Source organism: Acipenser ruthenus, chromosome 10, assembly GCF_902713425.1.
Source record: "Acipenser ruthenus chromosome 10, fAciRut3.2 maternal haplotype, whole genome shotgun sequence".
In the NCBI taxonomy this organism is placed as follows: Eukaryota; Metazoa; Chordata; class Actinopteri; order Acipenseriformes; family Acipenseridae; genus Acipenser; species Acipenser ruthenus.
In genome coordinates, this window is record NC_081198.1 from 32,018,950 (window position 1) to 32,043,209 (window position 24,260).

General features: G+C 40.9%; 1 protein-coding gene across 1 annotated transcript in view; it reads right to left on the reverse strand.

Annotated features, from left to right (window-relative positions):
• The window catches only part of LOC117410999 (collagen alpha-1(VI) chain-like), a 46,488-nt gene extending 24,830 nt beyond the window's left edge, over positions 1-21,658 (reverse strand). The window contains exons 1-19 of the mRNA XM_034017998.3: positions 21,390-21,658; positions 19,581-19,710; positions 15,569-15,769; positions 10,927-11,086; positions 10,314-10,427; positions 9,468-9,488; positions 9,347-9,367; positions 8,316-8,360; positions 8,014-8,067; positions 7,218-7,262; positions 6,765-6,791; positions 6,368-6,394; positions 6,205-6,249; positions 5,778-5,831; positions 4,957-5,019; positions 4,170-4,232; positions 2,486-2,539; positions 2,182-2,217; positions 1,728-1,790 (exon numbers count right to left, since the gene is read on the reverse strand). Of these exons, the coding sequence (XP_033873889.1) occupies positions 1,728-1,790; positions 2,182-2,217; positions 2,486-2,539; positions 4,170-4,232; positions 4,957-5,019; positions 5,778-5,831; positions 6,205-6,249; positions 6,368-6,394; positions 6,765-6,791; positions 7,218-7,262; positions 8,014-8,067; positions 8,316-8,360; positions 9,347-9,367; positions 9,468-9,488; positions 10,314-10,427; positions 10,927-11,086; positions 15,569-15,769; positions 19,581-19,710; positions 21,390-21,486 (1,320 nt within the window). The 5' untranslated portion in view covers positions 21,487-21,658. The remainder of the gene's footprint in view (positions 1-1,727; positions 1,791-2,181; positions 2,218-2,485; positions 2,540-4,169; positions 4,233-4,956; positions 5,020-5,777; positions 5,832-6,204; positions 6,250-6,367; positions 6,395-6,764; positions 6,792-7,217; positions 7,263-8,013; positions 8,068-8,315; positions 8,361-9,346; positions 9,368-9,467; positions 9,489-10,313; positions 10,428-10,926; positions 11,087-15,568; positions 15,770-19,580; positions 19,711-21,389) is intronic.
• Positions 21,659-24,260: the final 2,602 nt, after the last annotated feature.

Sequence of the window (24,260 nt, forward strand, 5' to 3'; positions counted from 1 at the left end):
AATCAACATCAACAACAAACAAGTCGTCCACACAATGATTAGGACTGCATGGCATACAGGGAGTCTGTAGGTTTACAAACCAGAGATAGACAAATTAAAATGCTTTGTTACTGCAGTACTTTCTGCATTCTGACAGATACACTCCCAGCACACATCTGTGCATGTGGGCAGACAGCTCCGCTCAGCTCAGCTAAGAATCCAGGTGGGAGAAACGGAAATCCACAGAGATCAAGTTACACACAGTGATCTTGGGAGAAGAAAGCTTTTAAAACCAGATGTATTCTTAACTTTTTTGCTAGTAAGAATATTTACAATATTGAAGTATTTCCTTCACCTAAGAAAAGATCCTCTATATACATTTACTGTTCAAATGTAGCTCTGTTTTTACATATAGACTCTCATCTGGCCCTCAATTCCCCTGGTTAAGCATGGCCAGACCCTGCTCCACTCACACATAGTGCCACTGTCAGACCATGTGATTCACATGCAGTCACTGTTACACCAGGAGTGACCAAGAAACAATGCGACCTGTGGTACCACGGTTTACAGAGTTTACAAAGTGCTACTCTTCTTTACTAACTGTGCTTTTCTGCCCATATTTATTACTTTAGTAGCTGTGCTACCCTGTCCTTCTTTACCTCTGTAGTAGCGGTGCTACCCTGTCCTTCTTTACCTCTGTAGTAGCAGTGCTACCCTGTCCTTCTTTACCTCTGTAGTAGCTGTGCTACCCTGTCCTTCTTTACCTCTGTAGTAGCGGTGCTACCCTGTCCTTCTTTACCTCTGTAGTAGCGGTGCTACCCTGTCCTTCTTTACCTCTGTAGTAGCGGTGCTACCCTGTCCTTCTTTACCTCTGTAGTAGCTGTGCTACCCTGTCCTTCTTTACCTCCGTAGTAGCGGTGCTACCCTGTCCTTCTTTACCTCTGTAGTAGCTGTGCTACCCTGTCCTTCTTTACCTCCGTAGTAGCGGTGCTACCCTGTCCTTCTTTACCTCTGTAGTAGCGGTGCTACCCTGTCCTTCTTTACCTCTGTAGTAGCTGTGCTACCCTGTCCTTCTTTACCTCTGTAGTAGCTGTGCTACCCTGTCCTTCTTTACCTCTGTAGTAGCTGTATTACCCTGACCTTCTTTACCTTTGTAGTAGCTGTATTACCCTGACCTTCTTTACCTCTGTAGTAGCGGTGCTACCCTGTCCTTCTTTACCTCTGTAGTAGCGGTGCTACCCTGTCCTTCTTTACCTCTGTAGTAGCGGTGCTACCCTGTCCTTCTTTACCTCTGTAGTAGCGGTGCTACCCTGTCCTTCTTTACCTCTGTAGTAGCTGTGCTACCCTGTCCTTCTTTACCTCTGTAGTAGCGGTGCTACCCTGTCCTTCTTTACCTCTGTAGTAGCTGTGCTACCCTGTCCTTCTTTACCTCTGTAGTAGCGGTGCTACCCTGTCCTTCTTTACCTCTGTAGTAGCGGTGCTACCCTGTCCTTCTTTACCTCTGTAGTAGCTGTGCTACCCTGTCCTTCTTTACCTCTGTAGTAGCGGTGCTACCCTGTCCTTCTTTACCTCTGTAGTAGCGGTGCTACCCTGTCCTTCTTTACCTCTGTAGTAGCGGTGCTACCCTGTCCTTCTTTACCTCTGTAGTAGCTGTGCTACCCTGTCCTGCTTTAACTCAGTAGTAGAAGTGCTACAGTATTCAGTTCCATCCTGCTCTTGGCTCCTGCTTTAGTTTCGTTTTTACTCACCAAGTCTCCTCGCAGCCCTCTTGCTCCTGGTGTTCCCGGTGCTCCTCTTTCTCCTAGACTGCCCTGATCAGTAACAAACATCCCAATTAATATGACAGGCATTTGCGATGGCTTCTGGTACACTTTTGCAATATCATTTTGTAATTTATTTGGTTACATGGTGTTAAATAAATGATTTAAATTATGTATATATCATTTTTTCTCAATCCTAAAATTCTAGGTGATGCAAAACATTTGCCCATAGCTGTAGAACTGTTTAACTGCCTGACTTTGTGAATGGAGCCCTAAAGACCTAGGACATAATGTTATTGCATTTGATGTTACTACTTACCTGGTAAATCTGGTCTTTTTTTAATTTTTTTTAATTCTTTTACAGCAGCAAATGTAGTATGTCCGTCATGCCAATAAAGTTTCAAAAATCATAATTGAAAGAGAATAATTGAAAGAGAATTACCTTTTCACCTTTGGGTCCATCAGGGCCTGGCTCACCCTACACAATGAATAAATCAATCAATGAGATCATAAAAGACACACAGACACAAGGATTTTTGAAACAATAAGTACAAACAGATTACACAGTGTATACATACATCTTGACACTCAAAAGCTTCCAAAATGTACAGTAGAAGTATGATGTCTAACAATCATGAATTGAAATGTTAACGCAAGCATATTTATAGAATATATTACAAAAGTACACAATACCCTCTCTTGCTTATATATGCTGTATGTGGAAATATCTTCCAAATCAAACTTACCTCGTCACCTCTTTCTCCTTTGTCTCCGTTCACTCCTCTCACCCCCGGCTCCCCCTGCAAATCAGAAAGATAGAAGTTCAGGTCTGCAGCTGACAGTAACCCTGGCAGAGGATAAAAGCACTCCCTTCCTACCTGTGTCTATTACCTCATAAAACTGCTTTCATGATTCTGCGTTTCCACGTTCATTTGGCTGCCAATCCGAGCTGCCCCTTTCCAAAAATGGGCCAAATCAGAAAGGGTGAAAGTACGTCCCAACACTAACCAATCAAGTGACGGGTGTGTGTAAACATTTAATCCACATAAGTGGTAAGCAGGTTTCTCATAGCTTCAATATTCTCTGATGTTTTTTTTAGTAACAAAAGCTCTAAAGAATTGTTATGATTGTCAGAAGCAAAGCAATAGTGTCCATCTTTTCGGTTTTTTAAATACATGAATATGTCCTTAGCCGCAAGGCTTGTTGGGAAAGAACTGCCAACATCTGAAAACCTCTCATTGCATGGAAACTGAGTTTTTCACTCAACTGGGGTAGACTATCAATGGGGGTTCAGGAGGAATGTGGGGGAACCAGTGGATCAGCTCGGATTGGTTGTCAATCCGTGCTCATGAAAACAAGGTATATGAGGGATTCTGCATGAGGCAGAACGATTAGGACATTTTACTTTCTGTAGATGATGCTTTAGGGAAACCCTTTTTTTAATTGATATAAATGTTAGTGGACACTGTTAAAACAGATAAACAGGCAATATTCAGACAGCTCATTACTACAGCAGTTCCTAGCTCCCACTTTAGGGGTTCATTTTTCAAAGATAACTCAGAAATTCCAATCCATTTGTGTTCATGATGATGACGTCAGAGTCTGGTGATTGAGGAGTTTCTATAACACTGACAATATGGCGTCTCAAACACTTTATGAGACATGAGCTGGGATTCTTACCGACTGTTGTCCTTAGACATGTTTGCATTTACAAGTTATCAGGGTTTCCTGGAACAATCATGTCTAAACTACAGTAACTGTAAGGCTGGACAGCTGGTGCCCAAACACACAGCCGATCCAGGCAGCGTACTGCACTGCCCTGGCCTCTCTGACTGGATACCAGAGGCGCAGTGACCTCACTGGAGACCAGGCTCCAGACACTGCTGCCCCGGTCACTCCCTGGACAGCTCCCTCTCACTACAGTTCAGCTCAAGATGGGGTGGCGTTTAGCACATTCATTCTACAGTCAGACCATGGATCTCACTGAATAAAGATTTCCATGAGTCCCAATAACCCTGGCTTATCCAAACTGATCTAGAGATCCTTGTGTTGGACTCTTTTATTTCTGTTCATTATCTTGACATGCTTGTTGAAAGTCACTATGCAAGTCCACAGTATATGGTTTTGTACTGCTGTGTTGATGGTTAACATCCTCTTATCACTCCTTCTTTCTTTTTTACCAGGATTAAGATCCAAGCCAGGTTAGAATAACCTTCCAGGCAGATAGGTAGCCTGTCCAATTGAGTACCTATTTGATACACCTGATGCTGGATTCATAAGCATCCAAACAGACATATGTGCACACATTCAGTGCAGACAAACTAGCTTCATAATACAGTCTTGAAACGCAGAGCTACATTCCCTACAATACCACCTGGTTGGCGTCTCAAGAATCAGATTTCCAAGCCTTGGAAAGCCTTCTTCTCTTACCTTGGATCCGAGATTTCCGCTGTTTCCTGGCCTTCCTCTTTCTCCATCACGCCCTTTCTCACCCTAGTTGGAGATGAGAAGAAGAGTGAGTGTGGTGTCTGTATTTCACATCTGGACACATCTTTCTGTCTGCACACTGCAGTCACTGTACTGTACTAAGTGTCAGGAATTCAAAGTTGTAATGACATCTCTACAATAAAGAGTTGTCTACATATACAGCATATGTAAGTGTTATCACTGTATAAACTTTAAGAGAATGGATCCTGACATTAGACTCTCTACTAAAAATATGTTAATTGTGTCAGTTCAATTGGGTCTATTAGTCTTGGTCTGTAAAGCCGTTATCTAAAGTTGATATTTTTTATGCAGTAGGTGATCACTGGTTTTTGATGTCATGATAGATATTTCAGGCTACATTGTCAAAACGTTTACTCCAATTCACTTGGTAGCACAGGCAATATATGTGAGTGTTCTTAGTTGTTTTAAAAATGTGCCACTGACAATTTGGATAATCGACTTGAGAATCCGGTCCTTTGAGGTTAAACTGGGTTGTTTTGTAGATGTCATTACAAAACATCTGTACACAGAAAAAGCAATCCTCCTGCCTAGGAAAAGCAGCTCTGATATCAACTTCAGTTATAATGCACATTGATAGGACCCTCTCTGCTGTGAATGGGGTTACAATACCTGTCCTGTCTTTTTCTGTATTGTGAACTTGTTTTCCATGTGCTCCATGCTTCAAGTGCAGACAGTGTAATTGAAGGCAATGTAACACGCATAATCTTACCCGGCTTCCTTTGATACCATAGGGACCAGGGTCTCCCTTGGGTCCGGAGCCTCCCGACACACCCTGTAGGTCAACGAGAGGAGAATGTTTTTATTTCGAAACAGAGACTGACTCACGCAACTCTCCTTGTGTTCAGTTATGACAGAAGTTGTCTTTTTCTAAGTGAAGCAAAATAAAAATTGATGTGAAAAGACCTCATTGGTTTATGAACTGGTTTACAAACAGGTGTCCTAAAACTGGGGTTGCCATGGTGACTGAGTTCAGATAAGTTTGGATAGGAAAGCTGCCTTACTCCATTATCAGCGGATTTGTAGTTTACTCCCGTGTAACTGAGAATATACTCAGCATGGGCTACATGTGACAAAGAATAAATACACTGCTTCCCTATCTAAACAGACATCAAAGTTGGGGTGTACGCTCAACTGTACCTGTATACTTCCAAGGACTAGGTGAGTAACGTCAGGTACCACACAATGCAACCAATCTTGATGGTCTTTTAATATGATTATCCTGTGAACGTTTTCCACAGTAAAACCATAAAGCAGAACAGTTCTTAGAAGTCCACACAGTGCTAACCAATGGTTTTCATGCAGCTTTTTCAAATGCAATGTACTGTATAAGTTATGTGATTGGCTGCTTCATAATACCCAATACCTGTGGTAGTGATTGGATACCAGGAAGCAGCAGTTTATAATTAATTCATTCTATATTATAGCGACAGTGATGAACAAGAGGAAGAGGGCAGGGGCTTTATTAAAATAACAGCTTCTTCTTTACATACAAGGAGAGTCTATCGCAGCAAAGTCAATACACTGACTCACATCAAGTCCTGGGGATCCTTTGCAGCCAGGAAGTCCAGGAAACCCAGCTTCACCCTGTTGACAAATAAACCCGTTAGAGCTCAGAATAACAATGTCTTCATCTAATTACTGAATGTACCGTGCCGCTAGAATAATTCATACATTTCAAGTCATTGTTTACAGTTCTATATATTTATTACAATTCGGTTCTACTAGATAAGGGTGTTAGGTGGTGAAAGGGGTTAATTGACTAGCTTTTTAAAATGTGCCTCTGCTAGTTTGCAGGGAAGCTGGCTCTTTGAGACGATCTGGTTAAAATATCGCTGGTTTATTTTCGAGAAGGTGGTCCTGGGCAAAGCCCTCTTTCTCTCCTTCCTAGCTCAGCTGTTTCCTCTTTACTTCCTACTTCCACTTTAATATAGAAGAAAAAGTCAAGGAGAAAACAAACCTTTTTACCATCGATTCCATCAATTCCGTGCTGTCCCTTCTCACCCTGTAAAAATGAGAGCAGGGGGTTACCCACAATACTTAATCTGTAAATATAAAGACATGTACAGTCAAAGATGACATGCAGAATTCGGGCAGACTTAAAAGACTACTGAGCTACTGACCTTGTAACCTTTGTTGCCTCTGTCCCCCTGGAAGGAAATACAGACAATATGTGTTCAGTTAATACAATTCCTAAAAATGTAGGCATCACAATTCTACTGACAAGTACCAATATATGCCCAGGTGATAGCTAGACTTTTCTGATTTTCTTTGTTGGGTCAAGGCTTAGAGTCTAAAACATGGAGTAATATTTTGTCTGATTACAATAATCAGTGATGTTTTGGTTCAATTCAAACAATCCAACTCTGTCCAGTTTTGCAGAAATCCATATTGGGAGATCTGTAAATACTCTGTTGTAGTCTGACTTATGTAAGCATTGCTTGTATTTTCATGTGTGTGTTTATTTTCCATGACCAATATTTTCAAATATTTGCATTCCAATATGTATAGAAAACCTACCTTTTCGCCTCTTCCTCCTTTGTCACCCTGTGATAGAAAATAGAAAAGTTGTTATTGTTAATCTTCATAATCTTCTCACTTCTTGCATCAGTGAAGAGAAGAGCTGTGTTTCTATCTTTCTTTCAACATATCAGACTACTGAACAAATATATCTACCTGTATCTGTTCTGTTTAATAAACAGATGAAATCACCTAGCAAGGAAGTACATAGTAGCAGAATAACTGGTTGTAAGATCTTTAGTAGATTAAATCCAGTTTTGTTACATTTATTTTTGAAAAGTATTCCATTGGTAAAGTCTAACACATTTTGCAGTGGAGCAAAGCATTTAAAAAGCTCCCTGAAATTTAAAAAAAAAAACAAATCTCTCCTGCCACTCTCTAAGCATTCTGCCACAGAGGTCTGCAGATCAATGCGTTGTTTCTAATTTATAATGCTCTCTAAAAGGCACATACCTTCATGCCTTGATAACCGATAGGTCCAATGTCACCCAGTCTTCCCTGTTAAGACAGAAACAAAATCATTTGATATACAGACTTATACAGTATGTTTATCAATATATTCAAATGTATAGAAAATATTATTGACACAAGATAAATCAAAGCTTTCAAAGACAATCAGAAGGCCATTAACCAAATCCCATATGTCATCTTTCTGTCTGATAATGCTTTAAATGCAAATACAGCAACATTAAGAATACTGTGGAAGCAAACAGGAACTAACAGTAGAAAACGTGTTAATAGTAGAATTGAAGGTATCTGTCAGCATGAATTTGAGTATTTTATTTTCCACGACCATGACTTCATGGTATAGCAAGCTGCATGTTGATTGGACTTCTTTTCATATTTGATTTTTAAAGCAGTGCTTATTTCACCACTCCATTTAGCAGATCTCTGCTTTTTAGATTTGGTGGACAGACTGCAAACTGGTAAGCTACAAACAGCTTACTGTAATTCTAGATATATCGCAAATGCAATAGATTAGAAGATTGCATTTGCCCCATAGCACTATATATTGTTTCATATACATATTGTCCAATATATACCCTTCGGTCATGATTTTCTATTTGCATTTTTTTAAATTTTAAAACAGTTTTGCTGAACTCTATGCGAGTTTGAGAAGTTGCCCTGCCAAAATTTTGAAAAAACATATGTGCATTATAAAATAGATACAGAGATAGGAAACTTAACGTGGTACAATTATGCACGCAGGGACTGAAGGGGATATATAAGTTTGCGGATGAGCACTTACAGGGTCTCCTGCTTCTCCCTTCCCCCCGGGCAGGCCCGGTCTGCCTGATTCACCCTGTTCAGGGAGAAAAGTTCAGCATCAGTGTATCTGAGTCAGTCACCAAACCACTACCAACATGTTTCTGTGCTGATGAAATCCCTAGTACAGCAGCAAAACAATACAATATGGCAGTTTATTATACATTCTTGAGGGAAACTGAATCTGTGCAAACTCCTTTCATGCAATTCTCTTCAGTCGTCACTTAGGCATAACCAGATGTTTGGGAGGATGTCATGCTAATATTTGGAGGTCTTGGTTCTCACCCCAAATCCTGATGTTCCAGGGTCTCCTGGTGGACCTCTTGGTGGCTGAAAATATAATGATATCCATTGAGTGCTCCACTATCATACATTAAATTCAATGACAAACATTTCAATGGCCTTTTCAATGTCTCCAAAAATCTTTTTCTAGTCAAAATGTATGTCATTGAATGTATTAAGTTTCTTTTTGCATTTCTAAATTCAGCACTATTGTTTAACAGTTATGGATAATTGACCAGACTGTGACAGAGTGTACTGGCCATACAGTAACTTCAGGACTTTAGGACCATGGGAAACCTGAGGGTACTGTGGAAAGAATTCTGGCTTCAACGCCAACTTGGTTGAGGGCAAAAGGTTAGTCTGGCAGAAATAGTTAGCTAAATAATTTCAGGTACGGTTGTTAGCTCTGCTAATTGTTTTAGCCTGTCCTCAACAAGTTGATTAAAGCAGGTTTATAAAACAGCCCTAGATTATGCCTGCAGAGAACATAAGGGAAATGCAAGCTCCAGGGCAAATAATGATGTGAGTAAATCAGAGTCTGGAAAGTAGTTACTTGTGGGGGTAAATGGAAGCAGACTCCCCACGGTTTAGAGTAGGATGGCGCTGAGGAGAACATACCTCATTAAAAGTTTTGTTTATTTCTTCCTAAAGACAAATGAGGCGCTATATCACACAGACTTTTAACAATGAAATATGCTTGGTCTCACTGTAAATGAAACAGTGAGATTTACAGTCCTCATATCTTGATAAAGACATTTGGATCTTCCTATCTTTTTACTGGATGGGACTGGTTCTTCTCTTATTTTCATAAAGATATTTTGGCTGATCTAGCCTTCTATGTCAGGCAAATAGAACAAAAGAGCTGCTCCTGAACCAAGCTTAAAACACCTTATATATATATTGTATATGAAAGGGTTAACAGGGATAAATAACCCAGATGGTCGCCTGATAAAAGGCTGCTGTTTCTGGCTGTGTGCAGCATCTTCTTGTCCTGACAACAATTACAGAAGAAGAGTTATATTGAGGAGTCCTACCTGGCAGTCAAAGGAACAGCACTGCAAAGGGAAAAAAAAGAATTATTTATCATAACTCAATGAAAAATAGTTTCAAATAAAAATATATAAATTCAAGGAATGACAAAAAAAATAACCATACCACTTGCTCTGATTCTTTGACCTAAAATAAAAGGAAAAGCAGAATGTTAGCATTTGTAATCAGTTTTTAAAAAGTTTCATTTTGTCAGCCTTTCAAACTTGGATATGTTCCAGTTCTTCCAAAATGTGCTGCCTTCATCAGCTAAACCACATACCAGAACTCATGAATAAGCTGGTCATCCTGTCCTAGAATCTGATACTAAATCAAAGTGTTGTCGGAGCTACATAAAGACTGAAAATAGACAGATAAACAGTTCTTAAAATTAGTGGTTTTATTGTTACTGGTTTATTTTAATCGAATAAAGCAGGTTAGCAATGGGTTAATCTCAGCTTTTATGGAATCAAATAGTGTTTATGGGAAATGCATTAAAAATGCATCCAATGCTTATTGTTTATCTTACCCATTTCCCAGGAATAAGGCGCTTATATTTTAAAGTTTAGATGCCAAGCTTGTAAACATTAGCTTTGACACATTAGGAGGTGTTGCAGCTCAGAATGGTTTGATCTTGGCGTTTTAAACTGTCCAGATTTCCAAATTGTTGCTTTTTATAAAACCACGCCTATTAATATGAACAATTGAGAACACTGAGAACAGCATTTTCCACGGAGGAAACAAATGCAACTGCTAGAGGTACCCTTCAAACACAAATGAGAATAATGGAAAAGTGGGGAACGAGATTCCTACTGAATGGAATGCTTCAAATCTGTCTGAGATTGCTCTATAGTCAAACCCCTGCATCCCTGTCACCAGCTTTATGCATTCAACAAGTTTAGAAAGAACTCAGAAAGAAATGAAAAGTAAACTGAAAGGGAGGTATAAGAAATTCAGAGAGACGAGAAAACTCACGATGACGTCGATAATGTTGCGGATGGTCTCGTCTTTCTGTTGCTGGATATTCCCAGTCGCAGTGAAATTCTGCCTGTAGCTGTTGTCAGTTGCAATTACATTCAGCCTGGTTTCCTAAATGTATAAAACAATGTTATGAGATGATAGTCCCTATACGTCATCATTCACAACTCCCTTTTTGTTTGCTGTAGATTTGCCAGACTTCTTTATTTTCACTTGAACACAGGTGCAACCCATTTTTGATAGCACCACATTATAGTTCACTTTCACAGTTACAGGTTTTAGGATTTATTTAGTATGAAGGTTCAGGTTGGGTCCTACTTTTACACAGTCAACTGAAGTACTGGGGCAGGAAATGTGCTTCAACTAAATTAAAAATAAAAGAGACCCATAAGAAACAGCTTGCTTGGTCAACAACTTCAAAGGGAGGAAATGAATGCCTCCAATTTAAATATCAAAATTAAACTACTGTACAGTAGGCAGGGCTTAGTGGAAAGGTATTAATAAGGACAGGAGCTGTTACTGAGTGTGAAAGATCATTCTGAAGCAGGTTTTGATACCTCTGCTGGATTTTCAAATATTGCATTGATTCCCTGATAGCTGCAGTACCTACCAAGTGACTGGGAGAGATGGCGACGGCGAAGACCTTGATGCCGTGGTGTTTGGCTTCGTTGGCAGCATCTTCCAGGCCTCCACAGGGCTCTTTGTAACCCTCCAGAGGGTACCCGTCTGTCACTACAATCATGTACTTGTTCTCCCGGCGATGGGAACCACTGCAACAGGAGGCAGACTGGCATATTACTGCCCTGTTCTGTGCTTTACTGTGCAGAGCTGAGCTTTAATGGGCTGTGCTGTGCTGAGCTGAGCTTTACTGGGCTGTGCTATGCTTCATTGTGCTGAGCTGGGCTTTACTGGGCTGTGCTGTGCTTTACTGTGCAGAGCTGAGCTTTAATGGGCTGTGCTGTGCTGAGCTGAGCTTTACTGGGCTGTGCTGTGCTTTACTGTGCAGAGCTGAGCTTTACTGGGCTATGCTGTGCTTCACTGTGCTGTGCTGTGCTTAACTGTGCTGAGCTGAGCTTTACTGTGCTGAGCTGTTCTGTGCTTCAGTGATCTGTGCTGTGCTGTGTTTTACTGGTGTGTACTGTGCTGTATTTGCTGAGCTGTGCTGTGCTTTATTGATATGTGCTGTACTGTGCTTTACTCTGTTGAGCTATTCTTTACTGATCTATGCTGTTCTGTTCTTTACTGATCTGTGCTGTGCTGTGCTGTGCTGGGCTGAGCCGTGCTGTTTTTTGTAGAACTGAACCATGTGTGCAGCCTCTCTCTCGAAAGCAGACTCAATCTGCTGGCTTCCTAAAAGAAATCCCTTCCCATGTGCTGTTGAGTATCAAAAGGATAATACAGTACGTTTATGTAAAGAAGAGTTTACAAACTAGACGACCACTGTACATACCACTCCAACCCTCCCACATGCTGCCAATGGCAATTATGATGCTATTTCTCCAAAGCTCATAGCTGTTATGTTATCACTGTTATGTGAGTGTTTAAATGCAATGTGTAAGGCACGCTTAGTTTAAACAGGGCTATATAGGTGTGTTTTTGGTCTTGGTTTGATTTTGGAATCACTAATTTAAATCAATACATTCTTAATTGATGTAACAGTCAAAACAGTGGGAGGATATTTTCAATAGTTTTACAGCAAGCGATAAAATAATTTCTGCTCCTCTTTAAATGACTAGAACCCACTGCAGTGTTATGGTTTTGTATTTGCAGTATTCTGCAATATATTTTAAAACACAATCCTGCTTCTTTTGATATTTTATTCACACATCCTGCGTCATAAATCAGCTGCAGGCTAAAGCCAAAAACATTTCTCAACTCTCACTCACTTCGCCAGCAAGAGCAGCTTTGTCTTAAGCAGCACAGTGTATCCAGACCCTGCTCCCCTAACCATGGTAGTTATACTTCAGCCTGTGTATTAGGCGTCTTTCCGAACTATGGTAGTTATTCTTTAAAGTGGATATTTATAGATATCGAAGTTTAATAAAACAGAGCTCACCTTTTGTTTTGTTTAACATTCCTATTACTTTGCAATTTTAGCATGACAATTATTTGAAGCATCTCTCCTCAGACATTGTAAACAAAATATCCCCATCAAGCATGGCTGCACAATGTTTGTTACTCTGACGTGATGTTTCCCTGACCCCAAGCAGAGCCACGGTGGTCACCTGCAAATTGACCCCTCATGAGCAGGTGGGTGTGCATAAAACTCAAGAACCATAGAGATTATTGACAGACAGATAGGCACGGAAAGGCCTTCTGCAGCGCCTGTGCTAAAAATAGCCATTATTCAAATACTAAATCTGTATATTATATTATGTATTTTAACTTTTACTGTTTGACGGTGTCGCTTGAATAAATGTTACGTTTAGCAACTTGCCAGTGTAATACTATATAATATTATTACTTGCTTGTGTAATACTACAATATGATACTTGACCGCCTCTTTTTGATTACATCATTATTAATGTTCCCTGGTTGCCGTCGATAGCTGTTGCAAAAAGAAAAACGGAATCCACCGACAGTACTACCGAAACCCGAGTCTGCAGCTGCCAGTCACGGGCCGTTTGCAAAACCTGATTCCGATGCCCCAACCACGTCTGCCAAAAATTCAGGACATGTCATAACTTAGAAAAAAAAAGCATTTAAATAAATGGTTTGTATTTTCGTTTTGTTTGGCAACGCTGGTAAACACATTTCCATACGTACACATAAGATTTCCATTCTTAACTGCAGGACCAATAAATAAATAAATAAACAAAAAGCACTGTAGGAGGACGTTTGAATAATACTGTAATTCTAGCAATAATAATAATAATAATAATAATAATAATAATAATAATAATAATAATAATAATAATAATTTTGAAAACTTTAAATGTTAATCTTACAAAGATACAAATTATCTATTATAATAAAATAAAAAATGATTACATAATGTGCATAAATGAAAAATGCAAAACGAATTTCATACTTTGACAAAAGTACTTTGCTTCCTTTACAGCTTGCAGGCTTCTTTTTTGTATTTTGGAACCAGTTCCTGGCATCTTTGTGGAGATATTTCTGCCCATTCTTCAACACATACAGCAATCAACTTTGGTTTCCTTTTTGCAACAGCAGCCTTCAAGTCAATCTGGAATATCTCGATGGGATTCAAGTCTGGGGACTGAGATGGCCAATCCATAACTGTTATCTTCCTTTTTTTCAGAAATTCCTTTGTAGACTTTGCAGAATGCTTAGGGTCATTATCCTGCTGGAATACAAACTTCCGTCCAATATGCCTTCTAGCACTGGGTAACAAATGAGAGTGCAAAATGTCTTGATATTTTGCAGCATGCAATGATCCTTCTACAATACAAAGGTCACCAGTGCCTGAGTAAGGAAAGAAGCCCATACGATCACACAACCTCCACCATGTTTAACACTGGGCATGATGAACTTTTCTTTAAATTCTTCTCCTCTTCCTCCATACATATTGTTGTTTTCTTGGTTAAGGAAGTTATATTTTGGATTTGTCTGACCATAAAATTTGGTTGAAGAAATCATCAGGCTTCTTCAAGTATTCAATGGAAAACTCCAATCGCTTTCTTTTGTGTATTGTTTTTAACAAAGGTTTACATCTTGGTTTTCGCCCATGGACATTCATCTTAAGGTATCATTGAATTTTTCACTTTTGAATTTCTTGACCATCTTCTCTCAATTCTTGTGTCCAATCTTTTGCAGTAATCCGAGGATTTTGCCAGGCTGCTCAAACGATTCTTCTTCCACATTTTGCAGAAATCTTTCTTGGTGTTTGACACCTGCAGCTAGTTGTAATTGTTCCTGTTCTCCTATGTTTGTCAATAATAGCCCACACAGTGCTTTTTGGTAAACCAAGTCTTTCTGCTATTTTTCTGGTAGTTTCTCCTTTTTCGCTTAGTTGTATCTTTGCCATTTTGAGATCGTTGCTGTATTCTTTAGTTTTAACCATTTTTGTTGCTTTTTTTAATCACAAATTTCCAATTTATTTTTCAGCACTTGATGGTTATGTATTTATTTATTCTATAATTATCATCAGGTGTTGGTTTTCAATCATGATCATTGTCAATAATTATGGATTTCATACGTAATATGTTGACTGCACAAATACTTTGTCAAAGTGTGAAATTAATTTGTGCATGTTATTTTTCATTTTATGCATGTTATGTAATAATTTGTTGTTTTATTATAAAGCTGAATCTCTGCTTTAATTGATATTTTCCAATAGAGCAATTAGAAATTATAGAACTCACTTTCTTTGTGGTTTTTCTCATTGTTTTACTTTTTTAATACTTTTGTCTGCAGCTGTATGTATATATATATATATATATGCTTTGTTGTAGATTCTCTCCATTTCTCAGACTAGAACACACTCATTCTCTGTAACCCTTTTTTCAAAAAAGCTTTATATACAGTATATTGTTTGTTTTAATAATACATCTTAACATTTGAGTCATGACTCTGCAACAAAACATTTACAAAATACCATTTAAATGTTATATGACTGGTCTGTACATGTATAGGCCTACAAATTAATGAAGAAAATGGATGGTACCTGGTATCAGTACCACAAGGCATTCCTTCTGTTGAAAGGCTTGCAGCAAGATTCAGATTAAAGCTTCACGGAAAGCTTCTTCCCATATTTGTAATATTCAGTTCATTTGTTGTTGACTTACTGTGTGAACTATGCATCAGCTGCAGAGTCACTTACAATTACGTCTCACCCGAAAGACGGAGCACAAGGAGGTTAAGTGACTTGCTCAGGGTCACACAATGAATCAGTGGCTGAGGTGGGATTTGAATCGGGGAACCTCCTGGTTACAAGGATGTTTCTTTAACCACTGGACCACACAGCCTCCTGAGTTAGACTTATGAAAATACAAATAATTAGGTATAGTTCCTATATTTTTGCATTTTTAAATGTACTTTACTATATACCAAACAATTTGATGCAAGTGTTGTAGGCTAGAGACTAAGTACAGTAAAAAATGACATGATTTTATAATCATGAAACATCACATCAGAGTAAGGAGAGACGCTTAAAATTATTTTCATGCTAAAATTGCATATACAAGCCTAAATAATGAGAATATTAAACAAAATGAAGGATTTGTTAAACTTCCACACTTATAAATATTCACTTTAACCTGTGTATTAGGCTTCCTGAAGATTCCTACCCGATCAGCAGTTCCTCTGTGCCCCTCTTGATGGCGCAGTCAGTGTAGGTGCCCTTGCCAATGTACTGCACATCTCTCACTCTCTTGTTCAGGTCTGCTTTCTGGTCTGGCAGTGAGCTCAGCTCTTTGATCATCTTGACTTCATCACTGTAGTGCAAGGCGCCTGCATTCCACTTGAGACTGCGATCGCAGCGGTAATAGCTGCAAAACAAAGAGGATAGACATCAAACCCCAGGTGGACACCATGCACAGTGTTAGGTATTTAAACCCAAGGTGGACAACATGCACAGTGTTAGGTATTTAAACCCAAGGTGGATACCATGCACAGTGTTAGGTATTTAAACCCAAGGTGGACACCATGCACAGTGTTAGGTATTTAAACCCAAGGTGGACAACATGCACAGTGTTAGGTATTTAAACCCAAGGTGGACACCATGCACAGTGTTAGGTATTTAAACCCAAGGTGGACAACATGCACAGTGTTAGGTATTTAAACCCCAGGTGGACACCATGCACAGTGTTAGGTATTTAAACCCAAGGTGGACACCATTCACAACGTTAGGTGTCCAGTCGGTAGCTAATTAGTTTCCAATAGGTGCTGACTGAATTGAATGATAATAATTAGGGCCAGGAGTTAATTTGTAAACATAAAGGTACCGGATCTTATTATTAAGGAAGAGAGAATATCATTTTTATTTCTAGACCTAATGTACTGACTTTGATTTACAGTAGCTCCCATATGTGCCCATATATAGTTCTCATCTGCTTCTTGGTTTCGTGCCTTATTGTTGGTAACTGCACGTCGACCTTTGCTGAGCCATGTTTTAACATAAACCTCGGTGTAGACTAATCTAATGCACAGGAGCGACTACACTGTTTGAGCCATACATTTTTGGCGTTTCGCCATTTGGGGTGTAAAAAAATCTAGAAATGTTCTTACTCAAAGACATTGGGAGAGGTCGAGATGCACTTCCTGTTACACTGCCCCAAATACTCAAAAATAAGGGAATCATATTTTCCAAAATGTATAAGTCAGGTAAAAGAGTTTCCGCACCTTCCTGACTGAAAGAAACTGCCAACCCTGCTAGGAGAGGGAGAGCAGACAGCAGAGCTAGCAGCTCAATATGTGTCTGCCTGCCACAGCCTGAGGAACATTTTGTAGACACTTGGCACTAGGAGGAGAGAGTGGTGGGGGGGGGGGATGGGGGTATATTAGTTTAGGGAAGGAGGGGTTTTCCAGTTTTTTTTGTTATTCTGGTTTATTTATTTTATTTGCCTTGGGGTATCTGTATGTATTTTGTCTTTGTTGCTGTTCGTTGTGTAAGTGCTTTGGCAAAACTTAATTTTAATTTTGTCATGCCAGTAAAGCCTTTTTTGAATTGAATTGAAAAACTGAAATTGAACTGAACTGACATTGCATCCTAAAATATATTGGTACTGTACACATTTGTCATTCAATTCATGGAACAGGAAAGCATTTTTTTGTATTGTACATGTTATGTACATAGAGTTCTTTTTTGAATCTGAAAACTGTTTAATTCTCACCTATCAGACATAAAAGGTAGCTCCTGATGATGGCTTTTCTGACTGGTAACAAACATTCCCAGTGTGTTCAAGTGTTAAATGTTTAAAAACTAAGGCAATGAAGAGAAACTACCACCTTTCCTGGTAACATCTCCCAGTCTCCTGGACTGGGTTGCGGAGTACAGAGAGCGCTCAGGACCAGCGATGCAGGAGCGGGAGAGCAGAGAGCGCTCAGGACCAGCAATGCAGGAGCGGGAGAGCAGAGAGCGCTCAGGACCAGCGATGCAGGAGTGGGAGAGCAGAGAGCGCTCAGGACCAGCGATGCAGGAGCGGGACAGCAGAGAGCGCTCAGGACCAGCGATGCTGGAGCGGGAAAGCAGAGAGCGCTCAGGACCAGCGATGCTGGAGTTGGAAAGCAGAGAGCGCTCAGGACCGGCGATGCCAGAGCAGGAGAGCAGAGAGCGCTCAGGACCAGCAATGCTGGAGCAAGAGAGCAGAGAGCGCTCAGGACCAGCGATGCTGGAGTTGGAGAGCAGAGAGCACTCAGGACCAGCGATGCTGGAGTTGGAGAGCAGAGAGCGCTCAGGACCAGCGATGCAGGAGCGGGAGAGCAGAGAGCGCTCAGGACCAGCGATGCAGGAGCGGGACAGCAGAGAGCGCTCAGGACCAGCGATGCAGGAGCGGGAGAGCAGAGAGCGCTCAGGACCAGCGATGCAGGAGTTGGAGAGCAGAGAGCGCTCAGGACCAGCGATGCAGGAGCAGGACAGCAGAGAGCGCTCAGGACCAGCGATGCAGGAGCGGGAGAGCAGAGAGCGCTCAGGACCAGCGATGCAGGAGCGGGAGAGCAGAGAGCGCTCAGGACCAGCGATGCAGGAGCGGGAGAGCAGAGAGCGCTCAGGACCAGCAATGCAGGAGCAGGACAGCAGAGAGCGCTCAGGACCAGCGATGCAGGAGCGGGACAGCAGAGAGCGCTCAGGACCAGCGATGCAGGAGCGGGACAGCAGAGAGCGCTCAGGACCAGCGATGCAGGAGCGGGAGAGCAGAGAGCGCTCAGGACCAGCGATGCAGGAGCGGGAGAGCAGAGAGCGCTCAGGACCAGCGATGCAGGAGCGGGACAGCAGAGAGCGCTCAGGACCAGCGATGCAGGAGCGGGAGAGCAGAGAGCGCTCAGGACCAGCGATGCAGGAGCGGGACAGCAGAGAGCGCTCAGGACCGGCGATGCTGGAGTGGGAGAGCAGAGAGCGCTCAGGACCAGCAATGCTGGAGTTGGAGAGCAGAGAGCGCTCAGGACCAGCAATGCTGGAGCGGGAGAGCAGAGAGCACTCAGGACCGGCGATGCAGGAGCAGGACAGCAGAGAGTGCTCAGGACCAGCGATGCTGGAGCGGGAAAGCAGAGAGTGCTCAGGACCAGCGATGCTGGAGTTGGAGAGCAGGGAGCGCTCAGGACCAGCGATGCAGGAGTTGGAGAGCAGAGGGCGCTCAGGACCAGCAATGCAGGAGCGGGACAGCAGAGAGCGCTCAGGACCAGCGATGCTGGAGTTGGAGAGCAGAGAGCGCTCAGGACCAGCAATGCTGGAGTTGGAGAGCAGAGAGCGCTCAGGACCAGCGATGCTGGAGTTGGAAAGCAGAGAGCGCTCAGGACCAGAGATGCAGGAGCGGGACAGCAGAGAGCGCTCAGGACCAGCGATGCTGGAGTTGGAGAGCAGAGAGCGCTCAGGACCAGCAATGCTGGAGTTGGAGAGCAGAGAGTGCTCAGGACCAGCGATGCTGGAGTTGGAGAGCAGAGAGCGCTCAGGAACAGCGATGCTGGAGTGGGAGAGTATGTGATGAACTCTCTGGAAGTTAAAATACAGCTGTTTCTGTCTGCTCTGCAAGTGGAATCCAGCTCTTCTGGCACTGCAGACAGAGCATCAGTCTCTGAACCTGAAGACTGAGGTTTGTGTTTAAAATATAGGACTCCTTTTTCGGCAGTACCTTGCATGATGTAAATCTTATTTTCATGTTAAAGCATAATATCAGGTACTACTGTAGGTTAAAGAAGGTTCTCAGTTCCTATGTCTTACTCTGAGGGTATCTGTTACACTTCCACTTCCGGTGTCTTTTCACCTCAGCAGTGTTAGTTACCCTGAAAGCATGTCAGAAAAGAATCCACAGAGGGTGTGAAATGGCCAAGCAATTGCAACACTGCTGTATCTGAAAGCATGGTTTGCAAACAGGGATATATTTAACCAAGTGTAGTACCATACATCATGTTTTAAAATACAAATAGATGTTCAGTATACCTGAACATTTAAGACCTATTTAGTAAATGGAAGTGCATAACAGCTGAGGTTTATTGAATTATTTTGTTCGCTACACTCTGTTGTGTGGATGTTGCGTGAAGCTCTGATGGCGGAGATGCACATTCTCAACACTGCACACCTCTTGTTTGTTCACAGAAGTATCAGTGTAAAATGACCCAGTCCCTTGCTGACAGCACAGTACCCACCTGGCTTTGAGCTGCTCGATGAAAGAGACAGTGAAGTCCTTCACCTCATCCACATAGGAGCCGAAAGGTTTCACCCGCAGAGCCACACTCTCCGATGTGTCCAGGACAAAAAACAGATCCACAGGGCAGTCTGGGAAAGACACACCAATTCAACCCGGGTATTCATTAATACAGACCTTTTATTGGTAAGGGGTAGACATTTCAGTTATCTTCACTCATGTATTCTTGTGGCATGGTAACTACATAAAGCCTGAAGCTTCTAGCACCCCTGTTGCCTCAATAGAGCTCCCAGAATCATGTCTAAATCCAAATACATCTGGTGGATTAACCTGACCCTATCCAACACTGCCTTAAGTGGGGGTAAGAAGCACATCTGTAAAAATATCCCCATCAAAAATATCGAAACAAATGTGGTGTTTATTACATCCACAGGGGGCAGAGTTGCTGCACTATTGTGCTGGGGGGTGCTCAATAGGGGGCGCTGTTAGAGCTCTATTAGAGCTCTGTTGTGGACATTACATATTCCAAGTGAATTCCCTACATGCAAAATAGAAAAAAGGAAAAGAAAAAAAAACAGGAAGGATTGGTCATCCGTTTATGTAACCCCCCCCCCCCCCCCACCCACACACACACATTCACACTCACACACACTATAGACTTCTCAGCTATACAGTAAAAAGCAGTCCTGCACGGGTGTAGGTACAGGTCTGTGTTTGAAGGTTGTGTTCTAAATCCACCAATTTAGATCATGCAATTGATAGAGTGCTCCTTCTCTGGGATGAGGGGACAACACTTTCTAATATACAGTTTGAATTACTTGAAATTAGCAAAGTTCTTAGACATAACTCCTGTGGACCCTATTTCATTAATAAAGCATAAATAAATCTTAACAAAGCCACACACCATGAACAGTAGTAATCTAGACCAGATACAATAATGATGGAATGCATTAATCCTGGAGATTGCCACGTTAATGATATAACAACATTTACAAACCTCTTGCACTGGTGTATTGTTATTATATACTGAATAATACCAATTATAAACACATTGCATTTATATACTGAACAGTATAAAACCATTGTATTTATTTATTTTCTGTGCTTTGATCCACAGCTTATGGGGACATGAGCAAATATAAATGTCTTATGCTTCCACGTCGTGTTTTCCATAGTTGTATTTTATTGCAATGGCAAATATATTTTGAAATACGGTAGCTGTACTTACACCACAAACTTAAAAATTCACCTTTTCTCCAACATAAAAAAAAATCATCACAATATAACGGAGCCGCGGTAATTATGTTGCTTTTACTTTACAACATGTTGTGCACCGCATTGTTGAACAAACACATAAAAGTCGATTGCACACACAGTCGCAGGTTATATGCTAGGATGATAAACTGCCCCTTTCATATGTGATGCATTCATCCTGGTAGCCTAGGGGCAGTTTTGTGTCCATTCTTCTAAAGGTTTATTTCAGAACCTACTGTAGGCGGTCCGTTGATAGTTAAAAGTTACATTGTGTTACGAGTTGTGTCACAAAGGCTGCGATTATTGTTTAAACAAATGTAACACAGAGACCAAATAACCGATGTCCTACACTAATTAATTAACCAGTAATGCTTTGGAAAGTCCCACTTGAAATCCTACATTTCAATTAATAACACATTAATGAGTCTGGTTATGCATTAGAAAACATGCGGTACCCATCTGCAAAAGTATTTATTTAGTGTACTAAATGATGCAGCAATAATAATAATAATAATAATAATAATAATAATAATAATAATAATAATAATAATCTCACCTTTATAGTACAAAGCCTTGGTTGGCGTCTGAGATTGCGATCCAGTCCATGTTAAACAGAATTGTAAAAAAGTTAGAACAATTGCTTTGTGCGTCATGTTTCTTTAGTGGCGATCATGCAGTATGCACGCACCATAAGAATGTAAAGAAAAAACACAGAGAAGTGAATAAAGACACTGTAATGGTAAAAAGTTCGTAGGTTCCAGTTCTCCCTGTGTGTGCAGAGCCGAGAGAGGGAGACACACAGTCTGGGATGGGAAGGGCTGGCTCTGAACTTCTCAGAGAGGGTAGAGGGCGGAGGCTCCGAGACGGTCGGAGCCTAATTCTGTTTAAAATTGCCCTCTGCTTTCATGAGAGCAAACATTTTAAGAAGACCCCATTCAAACTGGATGTCCATGTCTTAATATATTGCCATACTCATAATGTAACACTGTTTTGATAAATGAAACAAAGTTTGCTACTCACAAAACTGTTCTAGACTTATAAAAGACTATAACAATTTGATGAGAAGAATTTTGAAAAAAAAAAAAATACTGAAAACGTACAGAAATATAAAATATGAAATAGCAGCTTTTTTCATAAACAACTCTGAAAAAAGATCATCTGTGTTCTGGGATTGAATCCAGCACAGATACTATTTAAGGGTTTGGTCAGTGGTCTTAGCCCCTAATCAGAACACAAAACAGCCTCCACATACTGGCAGTGTTCAGGTCAGTCACTGTCATTGTCCAGCACTTTTTATCAGCACTGTTTTAAATATCATTTAAAAATAATTAAATAAAAAAAACAAATTAACATCAAGCGCATTATCTGGAAGGATCTCAGCCAGTTGCTAAATAAGCCCTGCCATCAGAGACACAGAAAGACGTACATAGATCATAGCTCCTTCATACTCCCCCAGATAAAAAATTCATGCTAAAAAAGGTCCTTAGTAAGATTAATCACAATTGGACAAGCAGTTCTCTCAATATATAAATACAGCTATGTCCAAAGGTTTTGCATCACCCTATGAAATCCTTCACAAAGTTGAATGAAACCTTCTGAATGATGTTATGTTAACATGTTCAATTACATACCGCTTTGTAGTTTTCCATATACAGTGCCTATATTAAGTATTCACCCCCCTTCGATGTTTTCACCCCCCTGAGTCAATACTTGGTAGAACCACCTTTGGCAGCAATTACAGCTGTGAGTCTTTTGGGGTAAGTCTCTACCAGGTTTGCACATCTGGATCGTGCAATATTCGCCCATTCTTCTTGGCAAAATTGTTCAAATTCTGTCAAGTTGGATGAGGATCGTTGGTGAACAGCAATCAAGTCTTGCCAGAGATTCACTATCGGATTCAAGTCCAGGCTTTGACTGGGCCACTCTAGCACATTCACTTTCTTGTTTTTAAGCCACTCCAGTGTCGCTTTGGCTGTGTGCTTGGGGTCATTGTCCTGCTGAAAGGTGAATTTCTGCAGACTGAAGCAGATTTTCCACAAGGATTTGCTTGTATTTAGCTCCATCCATTTTGCCCTCTACCCTGACAAGCTTCTCAGTGCCTGCCGATGAAAAGCATCCCCATAGCATGATGCTGCCACCACTATGCTTCACAGTAGGGATGGTGTTACCTGGATGATGTGCTGTGTTGGGTTTGAGCCAGACATAAAGCTTTGCATTTAGGCCAAATAGTTCAATTTTTGTTTCATTGGACCACAGAATCTTTTGCCACATCTTTTCAGAGTCTCCCACATGCCTTTTTGCAAATTCCAAGCAGGATTTTACATGGGCTTTTTTCAGAAATGGCTTCCTTCTTGCCACTCTTCCATACAGGCCAGATTTGTGGAGTACCTGAGCTATTATTGACACATGGACAGTTTCTTCCATCTCAGCCATGGAACGCTGTAGGTCTTTCAGAGCTGTCATTGGCCTCTTGCTGGCTTCTCTGCTCAGTTAGGGAGGACGACCTGCTCTAAGCAGATAATGGGTGGTGTCGTATACCTTCCACTTCTTAATGATCGACTTGACTGTGCTCCAGGGGATATTCAATGCCTTTGAAATCTTTTTATACCCCTCCCCTCATCTGTGTCTTTCCACAACTTTATCCCTGAGTTGTTTTGAAAGCTCCTTGGTCTTCATGGTAGTATCTTTGCTTTAAATGCACTACCCAACTGTGGGACCTTACAGAGACAGATGTATTTATTCTGAAATCATGTGAACCACTTTTATTACACACAGATGTACTCCATTTAACTTATTGTGTGAATTCTGAAGGCAATTGGTTTCACCTGACCTTATTTAGGAGTGTCATAGCAAAGGGGGTGAATACTTATCTAATGAAGACTTTTCAGGTTTTTATTTTTAATTGATTTGTTTTTTCACCCCCCCCCCCCCCATTTTTTCACACATTGAAAGTGTTGAGTAGGTTGTGTAAATCAAAGAAAAAAAAATCCCATTTAAATGCATCAAGATTTCAGGTTGTAACACAACAAACAGTGAAAACGTCCAAGGGGGGTGAATACATACTATAGGCACTATACATAACGAAAAACTAACACAAATTTTAAAAAAAGTGTGACATTATAAAATTTAACATGAAATACTGTACTATTATTATGGCTTCCGGTAGATTTTTGCTTTATCATTTTGTCGTTTCTTTGATTACATGATGTTTTTTTTTAAATTATGTCTCAATCCTAAAATACTAGTTGATGCAAAACCTTTGGCCATAGCTGTAAGAATGCAAAACTGACATATAATGATGTATCTTTTCAGAAAGATAGCTGGACAGATTGTGACACAGCGATTCTCTAGATAACCCCTGGCTGAGTTTACACCCCCCAGCAGGGGCTAACTGGGGTCTGGGTGAGCAATGCTTGGACAGACCAAG